The 22,498-nt window shown below is 46.6% G+C and overlaps 4 protein-coding genes across 4 annotated transcripts in view; all 4 read left to right on the forward strand.

The window, feature by feature from the left end:
• Positions 1-22,498, forward strand: part of LOC120445709 (5-hydroxytryptamine receptor 1D) — a 36,852-nt gene that overhangs the window by 8,112 nt on the left and 6,242 nt on the right. The window contains exons 2-4 of the mRNA XM_039626269.1: positions 21,093-21,321; positions 21,423-21,548; positions 22,356-22,472. Coding sequence (XP_039482203.1) covers positions 21,100-21,321; positions 21,423-21,548; positions 22,356-22,472 — 465 coding nt within the window. The 5' untranslated portion in view covers positions 21,093-21,099. The remainder of the gene's footprint in view (positions 1-21,092; positions 21,322-21,422; positions 21,549-22,355; positions 22,473-22,498) is intronic.
• Positions 10,678-12,115, forward strand: LOC120445710. Its single transcript, XM_039626270.2, has one exon. It carries the CDS (start codon positions 10,812-10,814, stop codon positions 12,024-12,026), a length of 1,215 nt encoding a protein of 404 aa, XP_039482204.1. The 5' UTR covers positions 10,678-10,811; the 3' UTR covers positions 12,027-12,115.
• On the forward strand, positions 12,210-13,137 carry LOC120445711 (leucine-rich repeat-containing protein 40). Its single transcript, XM_039626271.1, has one exon. The coding sequence runs from the start codon at positions 12,339-12,341 to the stop codon at positions 13,056-13,058; it is 720 nt and encodes a 239-aa protein (XP_039482205.1). The 5' UTR covers positions 12,210-12,338; the 3' UTR covers positions 13,059-13,137.
• LOC120445712 (dynein light chain roadblock-type 1) lies at positions 13,213-14,438 on the forward strand. Its single transcript, XM_039626272.2, has 2 exons — positions 13,213-13,372; positions 13,451-14,438. Exons 1-2 carry the CDS (start codon positions 13,290-13,292, stop codon positions 13,767-13,769), a joined length of 402 nt encoding a protein of 133 aa, XP_039482206.1. The 5' UTR covers positions 13,213-13,289; the 3' UTR covers positions 13,770-14,438.

The raw sequence follows: 22,498 nt of genomic DNA on the forward strand, positions 1-22,498 counted from the left end.
GTCTACGTTTATCTCTGTCACCATCCGCCCTGTTGTCCCGATCCCGATCAGATTTCTGGCCGACTTGGGCGGCTTAATGTTCAGCCTTAGCCGCAGAATTTTGGCGGCATATCTAGCCGTCATTTAGAAATGTCGTCATTTATTTCCTGTTCCGCTCAGGAACACGTGCCACTGCCACTTTTTTGTCATTTAATTATATGAATCGAGTTAAGTCGTACAACCCTTCGCCTCGATCCCATCGAATTGGGCCTAATACATTCAGATGTCACTGCATTGCATACTTATCAGTTGGCTCCGACTTTCCGGTGGCTGTGGCTTTTGGACTGAAAAGTTTCTGCTAAAGTTTTCGCTGCCAATTTGAATGGATAATTCGACACAAGTTCTCTGCGGCTGTCAAGCCAGGGCGAAACTTTACTTAACTGTCTACAGTCTACTGTCTACTATGTGTTTTCAGCATTTTCAGTCCTGCTGTTGTCCTCCCTATCCGCCATCAATAAATAATTCATAAATAGACAGCCGCATGTGTCTGCCAATAACACGGCGCGCTGAGGGATGAAAAATGAAAGCACATTAAATAAAATTCCAAAACGCCGCGCCTCAAGTGTCGCAAACACACATACTACACACCACACTCCTCCTGCGAGTATAAAAAGTCAAGCACCACATTTCAAATTAGGACACACGCCCACTTTCATGGGATGCCCCTAAAAAAAGCAGGCGGAGAGGAGAGGAGAAGAGAGGAGAAGTAGCGTTGCCACAAGAAGCACGCGCATAAATACCAATAGAAATGTTCGCATAATGCAATATAATAAACGTCAGGAGCAGAAGTCGAAGCTGGGGGCGGCAATCCTCCGCTGGCATACTGGAGCACTCCTCCTCCTCCTGGAGGCCGGAGGTCGGAGCCCTCCGTTTGGGATCGGGGTGCGGTCTGATTGCGTGCTGATAACCCTTTTTCAACTTTCCCATAAGCTTCGGCGAAAACTGAGGCAAGGATGCATAAACCCGTTCGCACAAGTACGCATATATGCTTTAAGTTAGCCAAGCGAAATCCAATTTGACTAACAAGACATTGTCACTCAAAGCCAGGGGTAACCGCAGCGGGGAGGCGAGTGTGAGGAGGAGGGGTTCCAAATCCCGGGAATCTGCTTATGTGCGTGATCGAAGCCAGTGACATTTCACCCCCATAACCTCTTGTCTTGCGGTTTGGGCTGCAGATGGCGATTACGCCACTTATAAATGCATAAATGCATGCATTTAATCACAGAAAGTTGTTACTCAGGGCCTAATGCTCGGAACTTTAGACCATTTAGGCCATTAAGAACCAATCACAACAAGTAAGGGCAAAGTGCTGCAACAAAAACCAAACAGATCCTGCTAATCCTTAGAAGCTTGTTTTCTTGTTACAATAGTTAAGCCCATTGTAGTCAGGATCGAATATATACAACTATATGCTGAAATATATTTCTTATAAATTCGGTGTATTTCTTATTTCAAGTCAAATCGCTTAAACTCATTTAAGCCCGACGTCGCCGACAAATTCCTGGCTTAAACCGCCGGGCGACGGGCGCATCCGCTCATTAGTCTGAGAGCCGCCAAGGAGCATCCTGCCCCATCCTGGATGTGTACGGGAATGTCCTTTATGGCGGAGGGATCAGTCACTTGGCTGTCGTTCTGTCGGTTTGTTGGTTTGTCGGGCTGTCAGCGTCAATGCGGCAACCGCCAGCCGCAAAATCTGTACAAAGAAATGCCATAAAACGCCAGCCGCAGTCACGACACCCGAAAACCAAAACCAAAAACGGTGATATGAACGAAAAATGCGGTTATGGCAGTTGGGCACCCGAAATTTACCGCCAACGGATGGCTGTTAACATAATTCATTTTATGAGCCAGCTTGAACGCTGTGCGCCGCCGAATTCCGGCCGAAAGACTAACGGCCTTTAATTAAAATATCTTCGGGGGCATCGCAAGATTGTGGACTTGGGAATTCACGAAATATGGAAATGGCACTTTAAGCTGCAACTCATTTCTTCTGATAAGTGTATAAGTCCGAAAAAGGAAGGGATTACACTTTTTTGTTAACCACATTTTCTGAGTGCTGAGTGCTGAGCAGCTCATCATCGGTTAAAAGCCAAAGCGGCGAAGCCAGCTAATGGTGTCACTTAACAGGGAATGGCAAATTAGCGCGGATTGCGCACTTTTTGCCAAGAATTTTGCCAAGGAGCTTTAAGGAGGGAAGCGCGAGATGGAGAAGGGCACTCCATTCAGGTGGGCACAGGTGAGCACATGGACGACAGGTGTGGGCTGAGCAGCTGTTGACACACTCTGCAGATACAGATACAGAAGCCGAAAGAGATGCAGATACAGATACATATGCAAATACAGATACAGTTATGTACGCGGGCATGTAGAACATGTCGTATAAGTATTTTAATTAAGCATCAAGAGGCGCACAAAAACACATGAAGAGCAAGTTTCGCGTTTTAATTAAGACCCTCCAAACTAAGAAAGGCAGGGGCTTCTTGGTCGAAGGGCTCACTGAGCCAACCCTTCCATCCTTCAACTTCAGTGGCCCCGGGGGATCGGAAACTTTCCATTTAAGCTAAACTCACAGTTAAAATTTAATTTACTCAGCACAAACTTGCGGCGGCGGCAGCTGCGCTTGCAGAATGCGAAAAAAGTGCAAAATGTGGAACGAACGCGCACTTTCGCGCCGTTCGTCATGCGGATTACTCATACGCCGTGTGCGCCCGAGATGTGGAGATGTGGAGGCTGGATAAAGCCGGGCTGAAATATCAGCTCTCAAGTCCTGCTCCGGCGACAGGTGGCGGAGACAACAACGAAACGAGCAACAACAGCAACAGCAGTGGCTGAAACAACATCCACCAACTTCCGTTTGGGCCAAAACACGCCTTAAATGGCTTGCATTTAAGCGCCCGCCTATACTATATATGTATGAATAAATATTGCATACATGGGTGCCAGCTGGGTGTTTTTGTTCGGTCTATTCGGCCTGCGCCTGAATATTACAGCATTTTATTTATCTGCAGCGCATAAAAACATTTTTAAGCTGCGAAGGGCAAACAACTGCCGAAAAATAGGAGTATTTCCGCATAGGAACTGGATTCTATTTGCCAAAGTGCGGGCAAAATGTTTGGAAAAACAATGTCTACACTGGGAAAAGATGTTGTGCCTTGAATGGCTCTTCTCTCTTCGAATTTCCGAGCTGTGGGAAGTTGTAAAACACATAAGCCGGACTAAAGACCATAAGATCCCACCTTTATTATTTTATCACTACATTGTTTTTCAAAGTAGCGCGTTGGTAAAAAGGTTTATGAATGCATATTAGATATGCACTGGTGACTTCCATTGCAGTGCAGATATTCGAGCTGCAACGATGGCAATGCACTGAGAGGAAACTTGCATTAAATAGCGACAAAGTCGCAGAGCCGCAGGAATGGAGCAAACAATAAAGTCGCTTTTACGTGCTGCTCACTCGTCGTTTTGTGGTTGTGCTTACCATTTGCCATTCAAGCACTCGAAACGAAAGTTTCGCTCTACGGCAATCCGTTCTCAGTTATTTTAGTTCGCTCCTGCAGAAACTCCATTGTACTTGGTACGCCAATCCTCAATCCTGGTGGAGCCACTGGAGTCAATCAGAGCCAGATGGATGCGGCAAGCATCTCCGATTGCCGGGGAATGCCCTCTTCATTAGATTTGTAGCCAGTCTCCCGACTACTTGCTGAAATTGTGTTTTTCCCCTGAAATTTGATTTAAGCCAAGTGCTCTGGTCGAGCAGAGCGCACTTCGAGTGCAGTTGGAAAAGCAATAATCCGGGGGATTACTGCCAGAAGTGACATCCATTTGCATAGGCAATAGAGGAATGCTCGCTCGGTAATTGGTTTGTTCGGTAGCCCAATAATAGTCCATCTTGGCTTTTATTCTGGGCCATAATCACAGGGAATATTTCATGTTTTCCCTCCGAAAATTCCAGCTCTTTTGTTCAAGGCCAAGGCCACGAAAGTCGAGTGTGGAAGTTTAGCTCGTAAGTATTTCTACGTGATTTTATTGCTTCTATGCCAGAAGAATGGGTAACAAGTGGGGCTCAGAGTACGTGCACCGAAGATGAAAAATACACCCAGGAGTAACCAAACATTTCAGCTTGCCAGTACTTTTTTCACCCGAATTCAAGGATTGCTCTCGATCCTTGTGCCCAAGTCATTTTGTGGTTCATTGGAGGTACTAAAGCCGCTGGCAGCCACACGGAAAATCCTGCGTGATTCGGTGGATGAGTTAGAGCTAAGCGATAATTCATTTAGCCGCGTTCGGAGAAAAGTCACCGTGTCAACAGGTGAATGTGAATAGCTCTGCCTTCGCAGCGATTTCCAATCTATATGCAGCAATCGGTGTTGAGCAAACGCGTATGCATTGTGAGCCGAGCACCAGGACACCTGGACTCCCCCGGATTCCACCTGACGAGGTGGAAAGTGGGCGACGGGCTGTGCAATTCACTTGACGACTCCTGCAGTGGCAACAATTTCCCCCTTTCAAGTTTACTACTGCACAGGCACTTCCACGGATGGCAGTAGATGGTGAATCCCTGCCTTGCTCATATTGTCACGAGTTGCGACATCGTTAACGAGGATTTATGCAGATTCTCATCCGGCAACAAGTCTTTCAAACTCTTTCAGCCCTGCTGAGCTGTCTACATAGTGGAGCAAAGGATGAAAAATCTTCCGAGTTTCGCAGCATAAGGGCTCCGTTTACATATTTAAATCGAGTGGGCCTCATAGCCCCATGGAGATCTGAAATCAATGGCTATACAGGCGAATGATAGTGTCGAAACTGAGTTCAACTCTTTTGTTGCGTGCTTTTAGACACCTTTCTCATATGTTATGGAGCAGACTTTCAAGCAATCATGAGTTTTTAGAAAATGAGCAGAGGGCTATTAAACAACTTTCTAAGATTAAACTTTATGGCTAGGACTGGTCTTGTGCGCCAACCGAGCGAGGAGCAGACTTAAGGCCACGTTTGTTACAATTTAACTCACTTTGCACACCTTGCGGACCATTTGAGTGCACTCAAAGGGCCACCTCATTAGTTTTGCGTGTGTGGCACGTCTGGAAATGTACTTCCTAATTGTCTGGACGGCATAACAGCCAGGAAATTCAGATTTGTTGAGCTTGGCCAGATGCCCAAAACTGAAATCTACCTTGAGCCCAGACCAGAATTGAGAATCGCAAAGTAGACGGCAAGGACGGGGCTCGAAATAGTTGTCCTGTCTAAAAGGACATTCCTTTGAAAGGGGGGCGTTTCGAGTGCAAAGTGTGTGTAAATAAATCAAAGTTTATTTAGTGACAGACACTTTGAGATGGGACCAAACGGGTTGGATGTGGGGTTTGGGCGTGCACTTTGATTCAACGAAGTTCAAATTTCCGCAAGCCAAATGCTAGAAATGAGCTCCAATTCAAAGGGCCTGTGCAATATAGCATACAAAGCTGGCGGCTGATGGGAAATGTTATGAATGTGCAATCACACAGCTGGCAGCTACCAGGGCAGGTGACAAACTGGGGGAAGCTGGGAAAACAGAGGAAAACCAGGGGAAACCAAGAAAACCGAGCGAGGTCCCCCACTGGGAAAGCTTAAGAAATGAGCGGAGAGGAGAGGGGGGCAAGCAGCAACAACACAATAAAACTTGCCAGCGGATATTAAAACTATTTTACAGCTGCTTTGTGGCAGCCAGCTTCCACTTTCCCAGGCTTTTCATCCCAGCCGCCCCTGCATGCACTTGACTTTTCGCCATGTGCATGTGTTGCTGGGATCTTCATGCCCGGTACTCGTTGGCTCTATGGGAGTATTACTTCCGCCGGAAGTTGGCAACAGGCTAGGGGAACCACTTCCGTCGAGCGTTACGCGGATGCTCCAGAGATCTCCAGTATAATTGTGGCTTTTCGAGTATGTTCCGCCCATTAGCACCTTTTTTCGGACTTTTGGTTTCATTTTGGCCAAGATAGAAGAATAAAAAGCTACAGAAGATTTTCTAATTCAAATGAAATATGTTGTCTTTATAGATTTAACAAAAAGCTTTTAGAGCTGTTAGTAATCTGCACCATCACGAAAGTGAACCAAGTGTTCTATTGAGTGAGTCCTTCCTAAGTAAAATTGCTTAGCAAACTTTTCCCATTCTGAGAAAAGACTGTTTGCTCTTGATTCTAATTTATGATCCGTGCAATTTGCGAACTTCACTCAAGATCCTGCCCACGGCACCTCTTATTCAAGAGTTATTATGTTTGATGGCTGCGTTCTGTTATAAATTATGAAGCCCGCAGAGTGGTTTTTGCCCAAGAAGCGCCGCAAGAGCACTCACTTTGCACTTTCAATGTGGAGGGCAGCGATTTAGGTTTTTCTACTCCACTAAATCCATCTTGGACTCAGTGTTATTTAGTTGGAATCTCGCCTTTGGCAAAATCGCTGCTTGCTTTTATATGTTGTTAACACGTGTTCAAATCATAAAGCTTAGCTCCTTTGAATATCCTTTATGGCAGGGCGCCATTGTTATGCAATGTCCTGATAAATGGCTTTTCAGAGCCAACTCTGTGGCCAACTCGGCGCAACTATCCTGCACTCTAAGGGACCCAGAACGCATGTAAGCCCGGCTCTGTGAGCGTGCCAAGCCCTTTGTGAGTGTCTCAGGAACACTCGTGGTGTTCCCGCCCCTCCCCCTGCCGACAGGAGTGTTCCAGAAAACGGCAGGATCCGAGGGCAGGAGTCGTGCACCCAAGCTCCCACGTTTTCGTTGCACAGATGTCCACATTTAAATGCTTTTGCAGTTACAGTTCGTTTTATGAATTTCATTAAAGCATTACGCACAAATCCCCTCAGAAATAAATATGGCACAGGGCTTACAACCAGTGCAAACACACAAAATCCTCACATTTCGGATGCTGTCTAACTTTAAGGGCATTTAATTACGGCCGTCTTCTATATTTGGAATTTATTTTTGCTATTTCATTCGACACATTAACCTAATTGGCTTCCCACTCGGCTGACTGCCATCCCGGCTAATAAATTGTTTTGGGATTACACAGATACTTAACATTGTATCTCGGCGTTTTCATCTTCGGCACAACAACTTTTCGGCTTTAACATTTTGGCTCTCGCAAAAGGTAAGCAACTGTGAGAACCTAATCCTTTCAAATGGTTTTTTAATGTGTGGATGAGGGTGGGTGGCAATGGTTCACTGCCTCCACCTTGTCTCCGAATGGGATTAAATGTTTTTCGGGCGGGAAGCGAACTTTTGGGTTGCCGTCGTCGGGATATTAACACCTTGGCTTATTGTTAATTAGGCCCGCTTGCTAACTGATATAATCCTTGGAGCCTCGTCTTGGAGCCTGTGGGCCAAACTTGATTTGTCAACTCGGTTAATTACTGGTTTCGAGAGCGACTGCTAGGACATTAATGCCATTAATGGCATTAATTAACTGATGGCTCCACGACTCAGCCCATTCAGACACTCAACGACTGTCGGATGGGGATTCATCGGGATTCAGCTCAGGCTTACTGATGAAAATTATAAAAATAGTGATTGGGATAGTTAGCTATGTTTATTGGCAGTTCAAGTCTTCATTTTAGCTCTGCCACCTTTTTTGGCCAAGTTATGGTGAAAACCCCAATTAAAATATCACGTTTTTAGCAAAAAAATATTTTTGTATTGTTTTGATAAAAAATAATCACTATTTTTTCGATAGCAATAAAAGTAGTTGTCCAAAAGTGGAATGTCATACCTCGTTGAATTCGTAACAAAATTCCCTATCCCGATGTGCTCACAAAAGGAAATTCAAATTTTTGGCCATTTTTCGCAAATTTTGATGATGGTACCCCTTATCAAAAATGCGAAAATTTGTAAAAATATTTTTTTTCGAAAATTATAAAAAAAGTGATTGGGATAGTTAGCTATGTTTATTGGCAGTTAAAAACGGTCTTCATTTTAGCTCTGCCACCTTTTTTGGCCAAGATATGGCGAAAACCCCGAATTAAATTTCACGTTTTTGGCAAAAAATTTTTTTTGTATTGTTTTGATAAAAAATAATCACTATTTTTTCGATAGCAATAAAAGTAGTTGTCCAAAAGTGGAATGTCATACCTCGTTGAATTCGTAACAAAATTCCCTATCCCGATATGCTCACAAAAGGAAATTCAAATTTTTGGCCATTTTTCGCAAATTTTGATGATGGTACCCCTTATCAAAAATGCGAAAATTTGTAAAAATATTTTTTTTCGAAAATTATAAAAAAAAGTGATTGGAATAGTTAGATATGTTTATTGGCAGTACAAATTCAAATTTTGGCCATTTTTCGAACATTTTAATGCTACTTCGGTGCTAATTGGAGCTGATTTAATGGCCTGGATGGAAGCTGGAAACTGGAAGCTGCTGCCAGTCTTAAAGTCTCTGCGAAGTATTCAATGCCTTCTGTGCAGCTTAAATACCTGCACATTCCACTTACAAGATTTTGTCTCTCTTACCAAAATCCCACCCATCACTTATTCGGTGGTAAGAAAATATGACAATCCCAAAGTGCTGAGTGCAAACAGAATGTCATAAAAATACACACTTGTGCGGTCATATATGCACAAAGGACACTAATGTCACTATACTCGTATGTGTAATCCAGGAGCCGGGCAGCAATAAGACCTAGGACCTGGTTCCATAAGCCAAAGTCGGGAATAGTCGGGGATAATGGAGGCAAAAGACGCGTCGGAGCAGACAGAATAAAATCACATTTTCGGAGCCAGAGCATTTATGATCCATTATGCCCTCAACTTGGGGCTCTGCTTTGTTTTCGCCCATAAAAAATGGCAGGGAGCATTGGCCACAAGGTCAGCACTTGGCAGCATGATGTATACATTCACGAGTATTTCATCGTTTGGTGGCTATGATTTGACCATAATTTTAGTTGTCTGCAAAGAGCTCATAAGAACAGGCCCTCGATTTTAAAGAACTCTCACCCGGAACGTGGGCTTTAAAGAATTTACCCCTGACTGGTCGGAGTATTTCGAATAACTAGAGTAACCAGACACAGACCGACATTCCGGTGAAAATATTCAGCATGCTGTCACCGGGCATTGTGGGTTAGGTAAATGGAATAAAATAAAAATAAGAATGAAAACAAAATGCATGGGTGTGAGGGTTTATTGTTGACACATTTCGAGACGTATCCTGCCATACGGATATGGATATCAAGTGCGAATGCCATGGCTCGGCACTAGAGAAAGTGCAAAACACGTCGTACGTCGAAGGAGGTGAAAGTTGGGGCAACTGCGATGATAATACGCTCTCCGCTGCAACAAAGGGGGCGTGACACTTGAGAACAAAAACGCTTAAGTGGTTCAATGTCTCTGGCGCCACCCATCAACCCAGTCAGCCACCCATCCACCCACTTTGACGTTGATTGTTGAGCGATAAGAGAGTTGGCCTAATGACACTTGCCCCGCCACTCCTGGCCCGCTCGGGAACGTCCTTCAGCCGACATCCTTCAGCTGACGTGGCTGAGTGGAGGCCATTAATGCATCGAATCAGCCCGACCATATGCATATATATCTACTATATCCCCGCATGCTGGAATCGCGCTGTGCCGCAGACAATCGCATTAATCATTTAATTGTGACCGCAAAAGCCCTACCATATTAACAATCAATTAATGCTATGCGAACAGGCTTTTTCTACGTATTATCTGCACTCGACGAGTAAGTGAATATGGGCACCATATGTTATTGATATTGTTTAATCCGATTTAAAAGGGACTGGCTCTGATTTAGTACAGCTTCGGATGATGGATAAAAAAATACAAAAAATACAAATATTATAAATTAAAAGGCCGTGCAAATCAGTGGTTTCTATTGTTATTACATTGCATGGTTGCCCCATTTACATACATTTTGTCACACACAATTATTCAAGTGCCACGGCCACTAATTGTCCATCCTGTTTTCTATACGGTTGGTTGAGCGGACTTAAAAACACCAATTGCATTGACAAAAAGTGTCAAAACCATTTCATGGCAAATTTAACGGGCGTTTACAACCAGTCAAAAGCGTGGAAAAGTGGAAAATAAAGCCAAATCCGGATCCAGCAAATGAGCAACAAATAATAAAGCCCTTAAATGTTAGGACACAATATTCAGCATTCATTCAGTTGAAGGAGCCAACTAGCCCCCCGAAAAACAATGGGAATTTGAAGTGCGGTGAACAGCTCGGTTTTAATGACGTGTATATGCATTATTGCTGATTTTAATTTAATCACTAATTACGCGAATGCAAGTTTGCGTTTATGAGGCCACCGCACCGCCACTGTTAATTCCGTTCGAAATAGTTGGAAATAATTAAATTGAGCTTCGCAGTTCAGTTTTAAACATAAACATACATATGTATGTATGCATATGTGCGCATCATTATACATCGAATTAATAATAGATGTCGAAATGTGTAATTTCACGTTGTTTTCCACATCAAAGAATGTTTACGCGCGTTGTTAGTTGGTTTGTTAGTTAGTTATAGTTACAGTTTATGAAATGAGCATTAGCCAGAGCAGATAATTATGTGGGCTCACGCTGTAATCCACATGGCTTCTCCTATGCTATCTACACTTTTCAATCCAGGTGACCCCTGCCAGTTGACTCGACCCCCCAAATCCCCCAAATCCCCTCAGTTGAACCTTTCTAATTCCCACACCAACAACCCGACCCGAATCCCGCTTAGTCGTTTCAAATTCAAGTATATTGACTACAGAGATATAGATTTTGGCAGAGCTAGCCACCATGTTCATCCGCGGAGATGCGCCGCGCACTTGCCGGGGCAAGGTTCCCCAGATCCCCAGCTCCATGACGCCCTACGTGGCGGCAGTGACGCGCGGTCCCTACACGATGACCAATCCGGTGTACAACACCCACAATCCCAACCTGGTGGGCCTGGATGGCCAGGTGGAGGACTCCCGACCCAAGCACACCTTCAATGTGAAGAAGCAGGAGCTGGAGAAAAACTACCGCCACCACCAGCGCCTCATCCCCGTGCCCACCTCGCGGAGGACGATGCCCAAGACCCGATCCCACATGGTGATGAACGAGCAGCGGGAGCTGTACCGCCAGCACCGCGATCGCATGTCCAACATCAAGGGCAAGGTCAACACCTATCTACCGCCCCCGAAGGTGCAGATCGAGGGCAATGGCATGGAGCTGTCCTACATGGAGATGCTGACCGCCCTCTACAAGAAGAGCAACAACACCCTGCGGACCTTCACCAAGTCGCCGGAGCGACTGACCACTGGCCGGTGGCGGAATGCCAACTTGGCGCGGGAGAAGGAGCGCCGCCAGCTGGAGAAGAACAAGCAGTTCCACAAGGGAGGCGGGCTCTTCGACCCGGATGCGGGCAAGTCGAAGCGGTACAAGCCCAAGTCCTCGGAATCCTTCAGCTGCGAGATTCCCATGCACGTGCTCCATCGCTACGAGAACCTGATGGACCAGTGCGAAGTGGGCGTTCTGTGCAAGCTGTTGCGTCCGCAGATCTACCTGGACTTGGAGGTGCGGGAAGCCCGCGTCCAGGGCAGGCTGGTCATCCAGCTCTTCACCGAGGCCTGTCCGCAGGTTGTGCTGGAGTTCATGAGAATCTGCACCCAAAACAAGAGCGACGCCATCGTGTTCACCCGTGCCCTGGCCCCCATTTGGATGGAGGGACGCCTGGCCATGGATCCGCAGAAAGGCAACGAGCTGACCAACATCGAGCACGACTTCGAGGTGCTGAACCACGGAGTGGATGCCGGGATCCTCTCCTTTCCCAGTCGCTATGTGAGGGGAAACGCCCGGACTGCCGTCAACTTCACCATCAGCTTCAAGCCCCTGTCCAGTCTCAATGGCAGGAGGATCGCCTTCGGGAAGGTTCGCAAGGGCATGCAGCTCCTGGAGAGGATTCAGGGTGCCGTTGGACACCTGCCCATGAGCCACAACATGATCTCGCTGACGGACTGTGGAGTGCTCTGAGGATGTCAAATTTCCAGTAGATAGTTGGAATCTACTCATGAATTGCCTAAGAAGCTGTCAAAAACAAATAAATGCTTAATTTGTATAAATCACCTTTGCAATCGGTTTGAGCCAAGTACCAGATATAAGTCAGTAGATCACAATCCCTTGGGAAATACTGTCAGTTCAACAACTGCTTCTTCAAAATAGGATTCACACACATTTCAGTTTTCAGTTCGGATCAGTCGAAGCAACAAGGCTTTATAAAATACTTCTAAAATTCTGAAAGTTTACGCTTTTCAACTTCTTTGCGACATCGAATCATTCCTCAATATGATTGAGATTCGTGACGGATTGAACAGCCCCCGGCTGCAGGGCGGCAGGGAGGAGGTGGAAGTGAATCATTCGCCGTTTCCGGACAAGTACCACATGAGGAATACGCGGGTGCTCCGGGTGTCGAAGGCCCAGATCAGCGAGGTGCCCATGGAGGTGCTCGAGGCGGCGCAACAGGAGCTGGTGAACATCGTGAGCTTGGATGGCAACACGCTGCGCGAGATGCCCAAGGATCTGCACTTGCTGGCCGAGCAGCTCACCCAGTTGAACCTGACCAAGAACCAGATCTCCTTTGTGCCCACCAACATCTCGCAGTACTCCAAGTTGTCGGACTTGAGCCTCTCCGGCAATCTCCTCTGCGACTTGCCCATGGAGTTGGGCGGACTGCGGCTGCTCCGAAATCTGGACATCTCCCACAATCGCTTCCGCCAGCTGCCCCGCTGCATCTACGAGCTGGAGAGCCTCGAGTCCTTGTCGGCCCACGACAACCAGATCCGTGCCATCGATGCTAGTGACTCCGGCCTTGGCGGCATGCGGGAACTGCATAGTCTGGACTTGGGCAACAATGACATCCAGATGGTGCCGCCGACCATGGGCAAGATGCGGAATCTCAGGAGCCTGGAGCTGTGCGGGAATCCCTTCCGCCAGCCCCGCCACCAGATTCTATCGATGGGCACTGAGGCGGTGCTCAGCTACTTGCGCACCCGCATTCCCATATAAATCGGAGATTGTTTTATTGCATTTCTAGAAATTGCAAAGTATTGTTTAATAAACTGATGGCTGTGCATTATGATCGCAATTAGAAGTAGTTCTCCTTTGTGGGATTTAGATGAGTGTAATGATAGTATGCTCTGATTCCTGCGTCATTACCAAAACATAGTCAAAACCTAGTTGGCTGGGAGAAGGACACTACTAATCTTACTACTTGTAATATACATACGAAACTTGAAAATGTCGAAAAGCTCGAGGATTTCCACTGGTGATAATGTGCGCAAAACCACAACGACTGTGCCAGTGGTGAAAAAGGCGCCCCCGTAAGTTGCAACCCAAGATTCTTGAAAGCTCCTGACCACCTCCGCATTCACCAATCCTCCATTCCACATCCCCCATAGTCGCAGTCGATCCTACGATGGAGATGCGTTCGTCAACATGTTTGTCCGTCGCGGAGCAAAGGACATCATTATCCTGGATAGCCATGGAGTGCCACTGCGATCCACTTGCAGCCAGAGACGCACCTTTTTGTTCGTCTCCAACCTGAAGCCGCTGCTCTTCATGGCTCGCAACGTGGTCAGGGATCTGGACCCCTCCAACGACATAACCTTCATGCGCATCCGCTCCAATATGGGCGAGATCCACATGACCCTCGGCTCGGACTTCATCCTGATCATTGTGCAGAAGCTGAGGAGGCTCAGGAGCAGCTCCATGACATAAAACACTCCCGGTCGCTGTGCGTGTGCGTGTGCGTCTGCGGCGTGCGAAAGTTAATTGTGCTGTGTTTCCCATATTTTCACCTAAATTAAATTGCATGCAATTGCGGCAAACGAGCAGAGGTCGCACTGGTTTCGCCGGGAAATTCGGAAATTTTTGGAAACGTTGAAAATTTAGGAAATGCCCTGCGAAAGCAGCGCAAACTAATCCGTTTATGCAGCGCTTGCAATCCAGCAACCGCATCAAAGCTGCAATTAGTGCAGCCTTCGATGTGCCAGTTGTATCGGCATTTTGGAATTCAACGACCTCTCAATTGGGTCCGCCACACTCATTAATCTTCTCCGGTCTCTGGTCTCCGGCCTCTGGCCTTTGGCTTCCGAAACCCACGATGCAGCTTCATTAAAACCCAATCACGCGGCTGTCAGTCCGCCAAAAACCCCACTGCAGATTAGAGATAACCGGAAAAATTAAAGGATAATGGCAATTACACTTCGGCGGGCTCACAACGTGACTTCCGTGAAAAATGGTTACACAATAAAAGTATTTCAGTTCGATGCGGATGCCAAGATGCATCAATGGCATCACCTCTATGAATCCATTTGGAAAAATCCACAAAATTCTGTGTATCAGTTTAGAGCCAATAAAACATATTGATTCATTAGGTGCGATGAATATATTCAATATAACTTTATTTGTACGCCCTGTGGTTCAGTTTGCCTCCCAATTTATAGAATAAAACTCACAATTTCCCAGGGGGGAGTGAAAAGCTAACTAAACTCCCACAATGAAATCTGGTGGCTTTGTGCCCATTGTTCGGCAAATAGTTCGACATTGTTTTAGTTTCCAATTGCGCGTGTTTATCCCACCTGTTGTGTTGAATCAGCGCAGGGATGTGGCATTTGGCCGGGGGCTCACGTGTGTATTTTGGCCGTGTTTAAGCCGCCAGGATACATGTGCTGCCTTGTTGGTTCCGGGCTGTTTCATTATTCAATGTGGTGCAAATATTTATGGCTTGTCTGTCCGGCTAAACGCAAAGTGTTCTCTGGCCTTTGCCCTTTGCCCTTTATGAATGTGTTTTTGAAACGGGATAATCCCGGCATTTCGTATTACTGGCCGTGCTGAAAGGCCGCAATCAGCAGTTCCATCAAAGGAGTTGAAGAGTCGATTGGGAAATCGGTCGACGTGATTAAGTGACCAAACAGCGGACCATTCGACACATGTTGACATTTAATTTATTCGATGCGATGCGATGCGATGCGATTCGATCGGAGTCGAATGCGGAATGCGTTGACTTTCAATGAATATTCGAGAGTTATTAATAATGTAAAAGCCAGAATTTACATGCCAGCCACTCCAGTGAAGTGTGAGCGACTGCGACTGCGACTGCCATTTTAATTGCCAGCCTTATTTAAAGGCACTTCGATTTAAGCCACGACCACGTCCCTTCTCCAGTGCAGCCAACCGAGCTGCCCCGAGGATCCGAAACCGGATCCCAAACCAAACCGAATCAGAAGCCAAGTGCTCCGACGTCTGGAACGCGCCGGATCGTGAAATTGCATGCAAGCGAATATTCACTCGTATAATGCCAAAAGGTTAAGGGCCATTTGGCCAGACTACCAGACTTCCAGACTACCAAATACCAAATAGGCCATCGGCGAACGGAAAACCGATTTTCACTCCCATTACGGGGCGTTTGAGCCACATGAGTCGCCGTTTAACTGCGGACCACCAAAGCCGATTACCCGCTGTATTTATTTAAGTGCGCACGGTGCACAATGCAAATAGTAAAAGCAATTATTAAACAATCATAAATCCAGCCTAACAGTGGCGTAATGCCATAGAACTATGAATACTGCAGCTGGTTCCGCAAATGATCTGCCAAGTGAACTCCATCCAGGGGTTTCCCCCGAGTTCCGTGTTCCTAGTGACCACTTCCAGCACATGACTGATGGTCCTCCCTTCGGCGGACATTCATCTTGGCAGCCAATCCAGCAATCCTGCAATCCAACATGTGCTGCCCTTAATTAGGGCCATTTGAGTCCTTTTGGGGCGGATTAAAAATGACGCCGAATGCTGCAAATGAGTGGTCGGTCATGAGTGGTATCATGCCCCGTATTTGGGAATTTAATGAATTAAATTCACATGTGACACTGATTGCCCCCCAGCTGCCAGCTGCCATTCGTCAGTGGGAATCAAATCAATCTGCAGGAGCTCCGCTTGTATGGCGCAAATTAAAGAGTTATAATTCTGAACGCAGCAATGCAGTCGGCAATTAACAAATTATTTATATTGACAGCGCGGAAACTCTGTCCGCCGGAATAAAACTATTTGCATTGTTTGCGGCGAGAGTGCGGGTGCCCGAGTGCCCAAGTGCCCAACTGCCATTGTTCCGCCGAACAAAGGAATTTTCCATTTTAATTACTTTCCAATTAAGCCACAATTAATGTGCTTCTCGAGACCTTGGCAGCCACGTGAGAGCTGCATCTGGAGAGACCTCCAATCAAAAGCAGCGGCATCGTCATTAGGATCTCTGCGAAAGAGATCTGAAGTGCAGCCTGCAATCAGTCGACTTAATTAATGAAAACATATGTTGGGAATTAAAATCGTAGGTTCTGCAGCCAGCGAATCGGTGAGGGGGAAAAGGACTTTCAACTTCCGATTGAGGCATTAATTAACTTTAAGTTTCGGCTCAAACCTCAACGATCTGCGCACACAAAGTCTGGCAAAGACAGTTTAACATCGGAAAAGCGCCCAGGGGATTGCTTTAATTGCGTGCCCTAGCTTTAAGAGAAAACTGCTCGTTGGATGGGCTTTTCCCATTTCCAGCGCCATTTTCCACCTGCCGCCGTGGGCTCGGAAAAGTCTGCTTATTTCGTACCTGAAAACTAACATGGGCCCGATCCCCGGAGCCAAAGATAACTTTGCACAATGTGTTTTCGTTGCGGTGGACGATTTTCCTAGCCAACCTCACAGAGCACTGGAGCACTGAAAAATGTTGAATAATTACATCAGGAAAATAATTTAAGCCGCCGGATTGATGGCCAAAATGCCTGCTCAACTTGGGGCTAACTGCTAACCATGAGTTGCAGACCTGTAAGTAAGTACATGTTAACCAGAAGCTTTATAAATGACATTGTGTAGCATTAATGCCTCAATATCTGCAGATTTAACTCCTTTGCCACCTGGCCATTGCCACAACTAGTGGAATGTGGAAAGTGGAAATGTAGCAAATGTAGCTGCTAATTTCTTTGAGCAGTCGCACATGCAATGCGATTTCTTGGCAAATGTTTGGGGACTTTGGGGAGTGGCAGGCTCCTTTCACTTTTGGGGCCAAATACTTCATAACAAGTTTGATGCAACTTTTAAAACATTTACGCCATTTTCACGTGTACGTGACCACGCATGGCAAACGCAAAGTTTAGCCCGAGAAAACCCGAAAACCCGTACCTACACCATACACCCAAAAACACACACCCAAAATACACACAGAATGTGTGTGTGTGTGTGTGTGCCTGGGGGATTTACTTTATGGCTGCGGGGGCTCTTTAATTGCAGCCAAGCGGGTGATTATTCCGGCAAGTTTTTTAGCTGCGAGTGCGATTAAAATTACAAATGCCTCGCACGTACTTATTAAATTCCGTTTGCACCGTTTTGGCTGCACAACTTTTGTATCCGCCCCAAATACGTGGATACGTGAACCTGCCCCAAGTTCTGCAATTGTGCTGTTTGAGCCAATGGCTTCCCTTGTGGCAGCAAGCATTTTGCATGCCAATCAAAGCCACACCACTTCCACTCATTGCGCTGTTTATTTTTCGACTCAGCGACTCAATTGCTGCTGATTTTTAGCAGTTCTTGGAACGAAACCGATTATGAAGAGGTACTGAAATATAATAAAACTCGGTTGCATGGAGACGCGCCACAAAGAAGTGCTTGAAACAAGTTTCGATTGGCATATTGAGCATATTGAACGCATTGAAAGAGGTACTAAAAACATTCGCTTCGAGAGGAATAATTTAATTACAAATATTATGGGCTATTATCATTCCAGCATGTGCCCATTAAACAGCCTTATGTGGCTGCAAATTATTCATGCTTCACAATCTCAACATCATCAACATCAACATCAGCCCGGCAACATCTTGACTTGACTGTCGGTAATCAGTTATTATTTAAAAGTAAACACATCTTGACACAGCCGAGTGACACACCCACCATGTTTGCCTTCATGAAACGCACTTCATAATTAATTTGCCTTTTCTTGCGTTGATTACGCATACGACACGTTGGCATATGGCTGGCAGATGGAGCTTAAGTTGGCAGCTACATCTGCAGGACATCTGAATATCTGGATATCTGTTTATCTGGATATTAATTAACGCATCTCCAGGTGCTCGAATTAGTTAAGCGAAACGATTTGACAATGCACAGCAAGTCGGCAGATCTGTGCTGCCAACCAGGCAATTTGAGCCCGCAAATTCCCAGCCAGAGTCCGTATTTCGCCGCAATCTCGCTTGAGCACTTGAGCACTTGCCATGCCCCATGCTTCAAACTAGTGGGCGTTGTGGAGCTGTGGGCGTGGCAATCAGTCAGCGGGCGACTGGAGCTGGGGCAACTTGTCAAACGAATCAGCTCGGTGCCATGTGCCGAGTGAGTGGCCTCAAAGAAAGTCTTATAAATAAGCCAGCGAGCTGGCAAGGACCTCAAAAAAATGGATACTTGGCCAGCAAATTTGCATGTGAAATGCTGCCATGCACACGGACACACACACACACTCACTCACTTTCTGGCTTGTCAGCATTGGCTCACGATCAGGACCTCAGCCGGAGCAAGTTTTCCAGTTGCGCAGTGTAAATGTGCATGAAATGCATCGCCAGGATGGCTTCAACTATTTCGTTTTTTTCCTCTTCTCTCCGGCGTTGCGCTTTCGTGCATTAACACGCACGCACAGAGGGCCAAAACACAGAGTCAAACTCACACTCACTCACACACAGACACACTCACACACGCGCACACGCATCCTTTGGGAGGACAAAACGCACTGTGAATGTGGAATTGGTGTCCCTTCCCTTCGCCGGCACCACTTCCTGCGTCCGTTCTGCTCCTGTGGCATTGTTTTTTATGCCCAGCCATTTGGAGAGTGTCCTTTTTCGGAGCTGCCCTTAATACACTGCTCAAAACATTCGATTGCAATATAAAACTTGATCTGGCCACCACAAATTAAATGGCAACTTAAAAGCGATTACTATGAATTTGAGTAATATTAAGTGAAATTAAGATTTTATGGGAAAATTTGAAGAATTCTTCAGAATGCATGTGTAATTTCTCGCAGTGCATAGAATAGCCTGGTGCCCAGGTTGCGTATTTCTTCGTCATTTGGTCGCTGGCCCAAAAAGAGGGAGCTCAGAGGAGAGAGCGTGGCGAGTTGTTAGATTCATCCTGGCCAAATCCAGTGGCGAGTATACAGCTATAGCTGCAGTTACTCCGGCGGCTTAGGGCGGATGCACAATGGCGGTTGATTGGGTGAACTGCGGGGGGAAGAGGGAGAGAGACAGCGGAGCTGCATTCGAGTTGCATTTGCGGTGGCGCCTAATGATATGCAATAGAGCGCCGCTAATGGCAGTTACTTGAGTGTAAATTCAAAAGCGGATTGCGGCTCTCTAATCCGGCAGCCAAATTATTTATTCACCATTTGTCTCCGGCGATGTCATCGAATTGAGTTCACGAATTCGCATTTGCACCATTCTGATGACGCTGTTGCAACTTCGCCCGCCACAGGACTTTATTCCCCAAATTTGGCATGGAAATTTCGTTTATTTTAATGGCATTCGCCCATGAAGCGGGTTGTTTCCAGTTTCCAGAAACCATGAACCAGTTACCAGTAACCAGCAACCAGCTACCAGTTACCAGTTACCAGTTAGCATTTACCAGGCGGATGTGCCATTTATTGCCATTTTCGTTGTGCATTTTAAAACAATTACGCGGTTTTGCATTTGCGTCTGGCTTTGGTATCCTTTTTCGCTGATGCACTGGCAACTCTTCGATTACGCTAGACTTAACAATGGGAGGAATTAAGCGAATTTCCCCTTTCATTACTTGGCAATGGAAATTGGTTTTTTAACTGGGACGCACACATGGAGTCGGAGTCGCGCACTACCACTCAGCAACCACATCCTAATTGATTCAGCCAAAGTTGAGGATTTACTGCCGCCCGCACAGCGATTTGTTAATGAAAAACGTGTAGTCCATCTGCCCACGGGGCACTGGCAACTGGACACTAGGATGGGGATTCGGATTGGGACCTAGGAACTGCGACCTGGGACCTGGGACACATTGGCGTACTTAGTCTAGACCATTGGGTGAGCTTAATGTTTTGCCGTTCGGTTATATATCATGCGGTGATTTGTGGACTTAGCATAAAACCGAACGGCCCGGCGACAACCCGACTCTCTGGCGACTTTGGACGGGCACGATAAATCAAGGCGCAGATCCGGGAGCCCGGCATACATATAGTAGATACTGGATATGGTATGCGTGGCGAAACTTAATAAGAGATGCGACAACAAACAAATGATATACAGATAGACAGACAGACAGACAGAAAGACAGATAGACAGACGGCGGCGGGAGAAATGGGAAATGGGATTGTGGAAAGCGGAAAAATCTTTTAAAGCAATGCCGCTGCACAGGACATTTTTCACCGCGCCATGGCTGCGCAGACGGATCGCCAAAGAGAGACATCAACGCGACTCGCGGGGAGGAACAAGTGTTTTGATTTATCGCCAACAAAGGCAGAACGGACGGGGATTCCCATCCAATTATACTGCTAACTTTCATTATGTCACGCGGCTATTTCGGGACCGGATGCGCCGCCATATTGGGCCATTGGCCATTGTTGCGCCATTGTCTATGCGGAGCACTCTGTTTAGTAGTGACACACTGCGGTTGCGGTGGCAGGACACTCATACCCATCCTCAGCCCTTCCCTCGCAGGACTCCTTCTGATAAATCGTCAGCGCGGCTTGCCTTCCACATGCTTTGACTTCATTATGGCGTAACAAATCGTCGGCATTTTGCATTCCTCGTTGCGGAAACGGAAGTGGATGTGGAAGGGGAAGTGGAAGCCATCCCCGAAAGAAACTGCGAACTGGGCCTTTGTGGCCGCACGACGGATTGGTCACGGGCCACATAGAAAATGCCAGCTCAGTTTCTCACATGTCTTGATTGCACAACATTGTCAGGGGGGTACTAGTAAATTTCCTTCTTGGGGTTTATTTTAAGGCCTTCTAAAAAGACTCCAGTATATATTATTTTCATATCTTTTTTGCAGCTCTGCCATGGATCTCAAGACTGGCTCTCTCCTGGTAGCGCCCGCCGTGAAGAACTCGAGCTGCTCGCATCCGCGCTACTCCGGCCACAACTTCATCGCCCACATCGGCATCGCGGAGACCATCGAGGCGGTGCTCATCCTGGTCCTTACACTGGGCGTCATCGGTGCCAACTGCCTGGTCATCTTCGTCATCAACAACCGCCGCTATGCGGCCTACATACACCAACAGGTGAGCTGAGTCACTGGCTTTGCACCTGCCTCACACACCTTGTATCGTGTATCTTGTATCTTGTACATCTTGTATCTTGTATCTTGTGTCTGTCCATGTAGCCCCGCTATCTGCTCACCTCGCTGGCCCTGAATGACCTGACAATCGGTCTGCTAATTACGCCATTCGGTCTAATGCCGGCATTGTTCCACTGCTGGCCGTACGGAGAGATCTTCTGTCAGATACAGGTGAGTGGGTCCAGAGTGGGTCACCACCAGGTCAACAAGTGGGGCGGAAGTGCGATAATTTGTTGTGAAATACCCGTCTCCCGTTTGCGTCTGTTGCCACTGCGGTCAATTAACTCCCTTCACAATGCACGGTAATTACTGGACATAAACGGCGGCGATGGAAACGGACAATCCCGATTAACGGGCGGAACCATGTGTAATGCTAGTATTAACTCGACCACGTTAGTGTGTAGGACTCTGTGGCAAGGTTCATGGTTCCGTCGCAGGAGGTGTGGCAAGTGGAAAGCTATCCCAGCAATATGGTCGCAAAAGCTGTTGCACACATGGAGAAGCCATTGTTTTGTGGCAAGTGGCATTAATTATGGCGACATAAGACAGAGACGAGGGTGTGCAGCGGAAATCACTATTAGTTTATCATTTATCAAAGTGTCGAGAGCATGCAACTTGGCACAAGCCATGAATCCATCTCAAAAACTGTTGTATGCTTTTACACTTGCTTATGAAGGTTAGATTTTGAAATATGGAACTTAAATTCAGAGGCAACCCATGCAACTATTTGAGTTCATGGAAACCCGACTCGTGATATTTTTTCATGCAAGCTCTTTTCCAACACGAATTTTGGAGATTTTTCTATAAGGTTATTGGTATAACATGCACGCATTCCCCGCATAACTCACTGATATTCCACACAAACTGACTTTAATAATTTCATTACAACTTTTTCGATTCGTAAAAGTTAGCCATAATACATAACTTCTAAACGAGCAGTAACGGATTTTCCGGACTCCCATTTTCCGCGTTTTCCAGGCCCTGCTCCGTGGAGCGCTTTCCCAGCAGAGCGCCGTCATCCTGGTCTGCATGGCAGTCGATAGATACATGTGTGCCCTGCATCCGCGGCGCTACTACCAGCACTCCAGCAAGAAGGTAAGATTCCATCGATGGGGAACTTC

This window comes from Drosophila santomea, chromosome 2R (genome assembly GCF_016746245.2).
Source record: "Drosophila santomea strain STO CAGO 1482 chromosome 2R, Prin_Dsan_1.1, whole genome shotgun sequence".
Classification (NCBI taxonomy): domain Eukaryota; kingdom Metazoa; phylum Arthropoda; class Insecta; order Diptera; family Drosophilidae; genus Drosophila; species Drosophila santomea.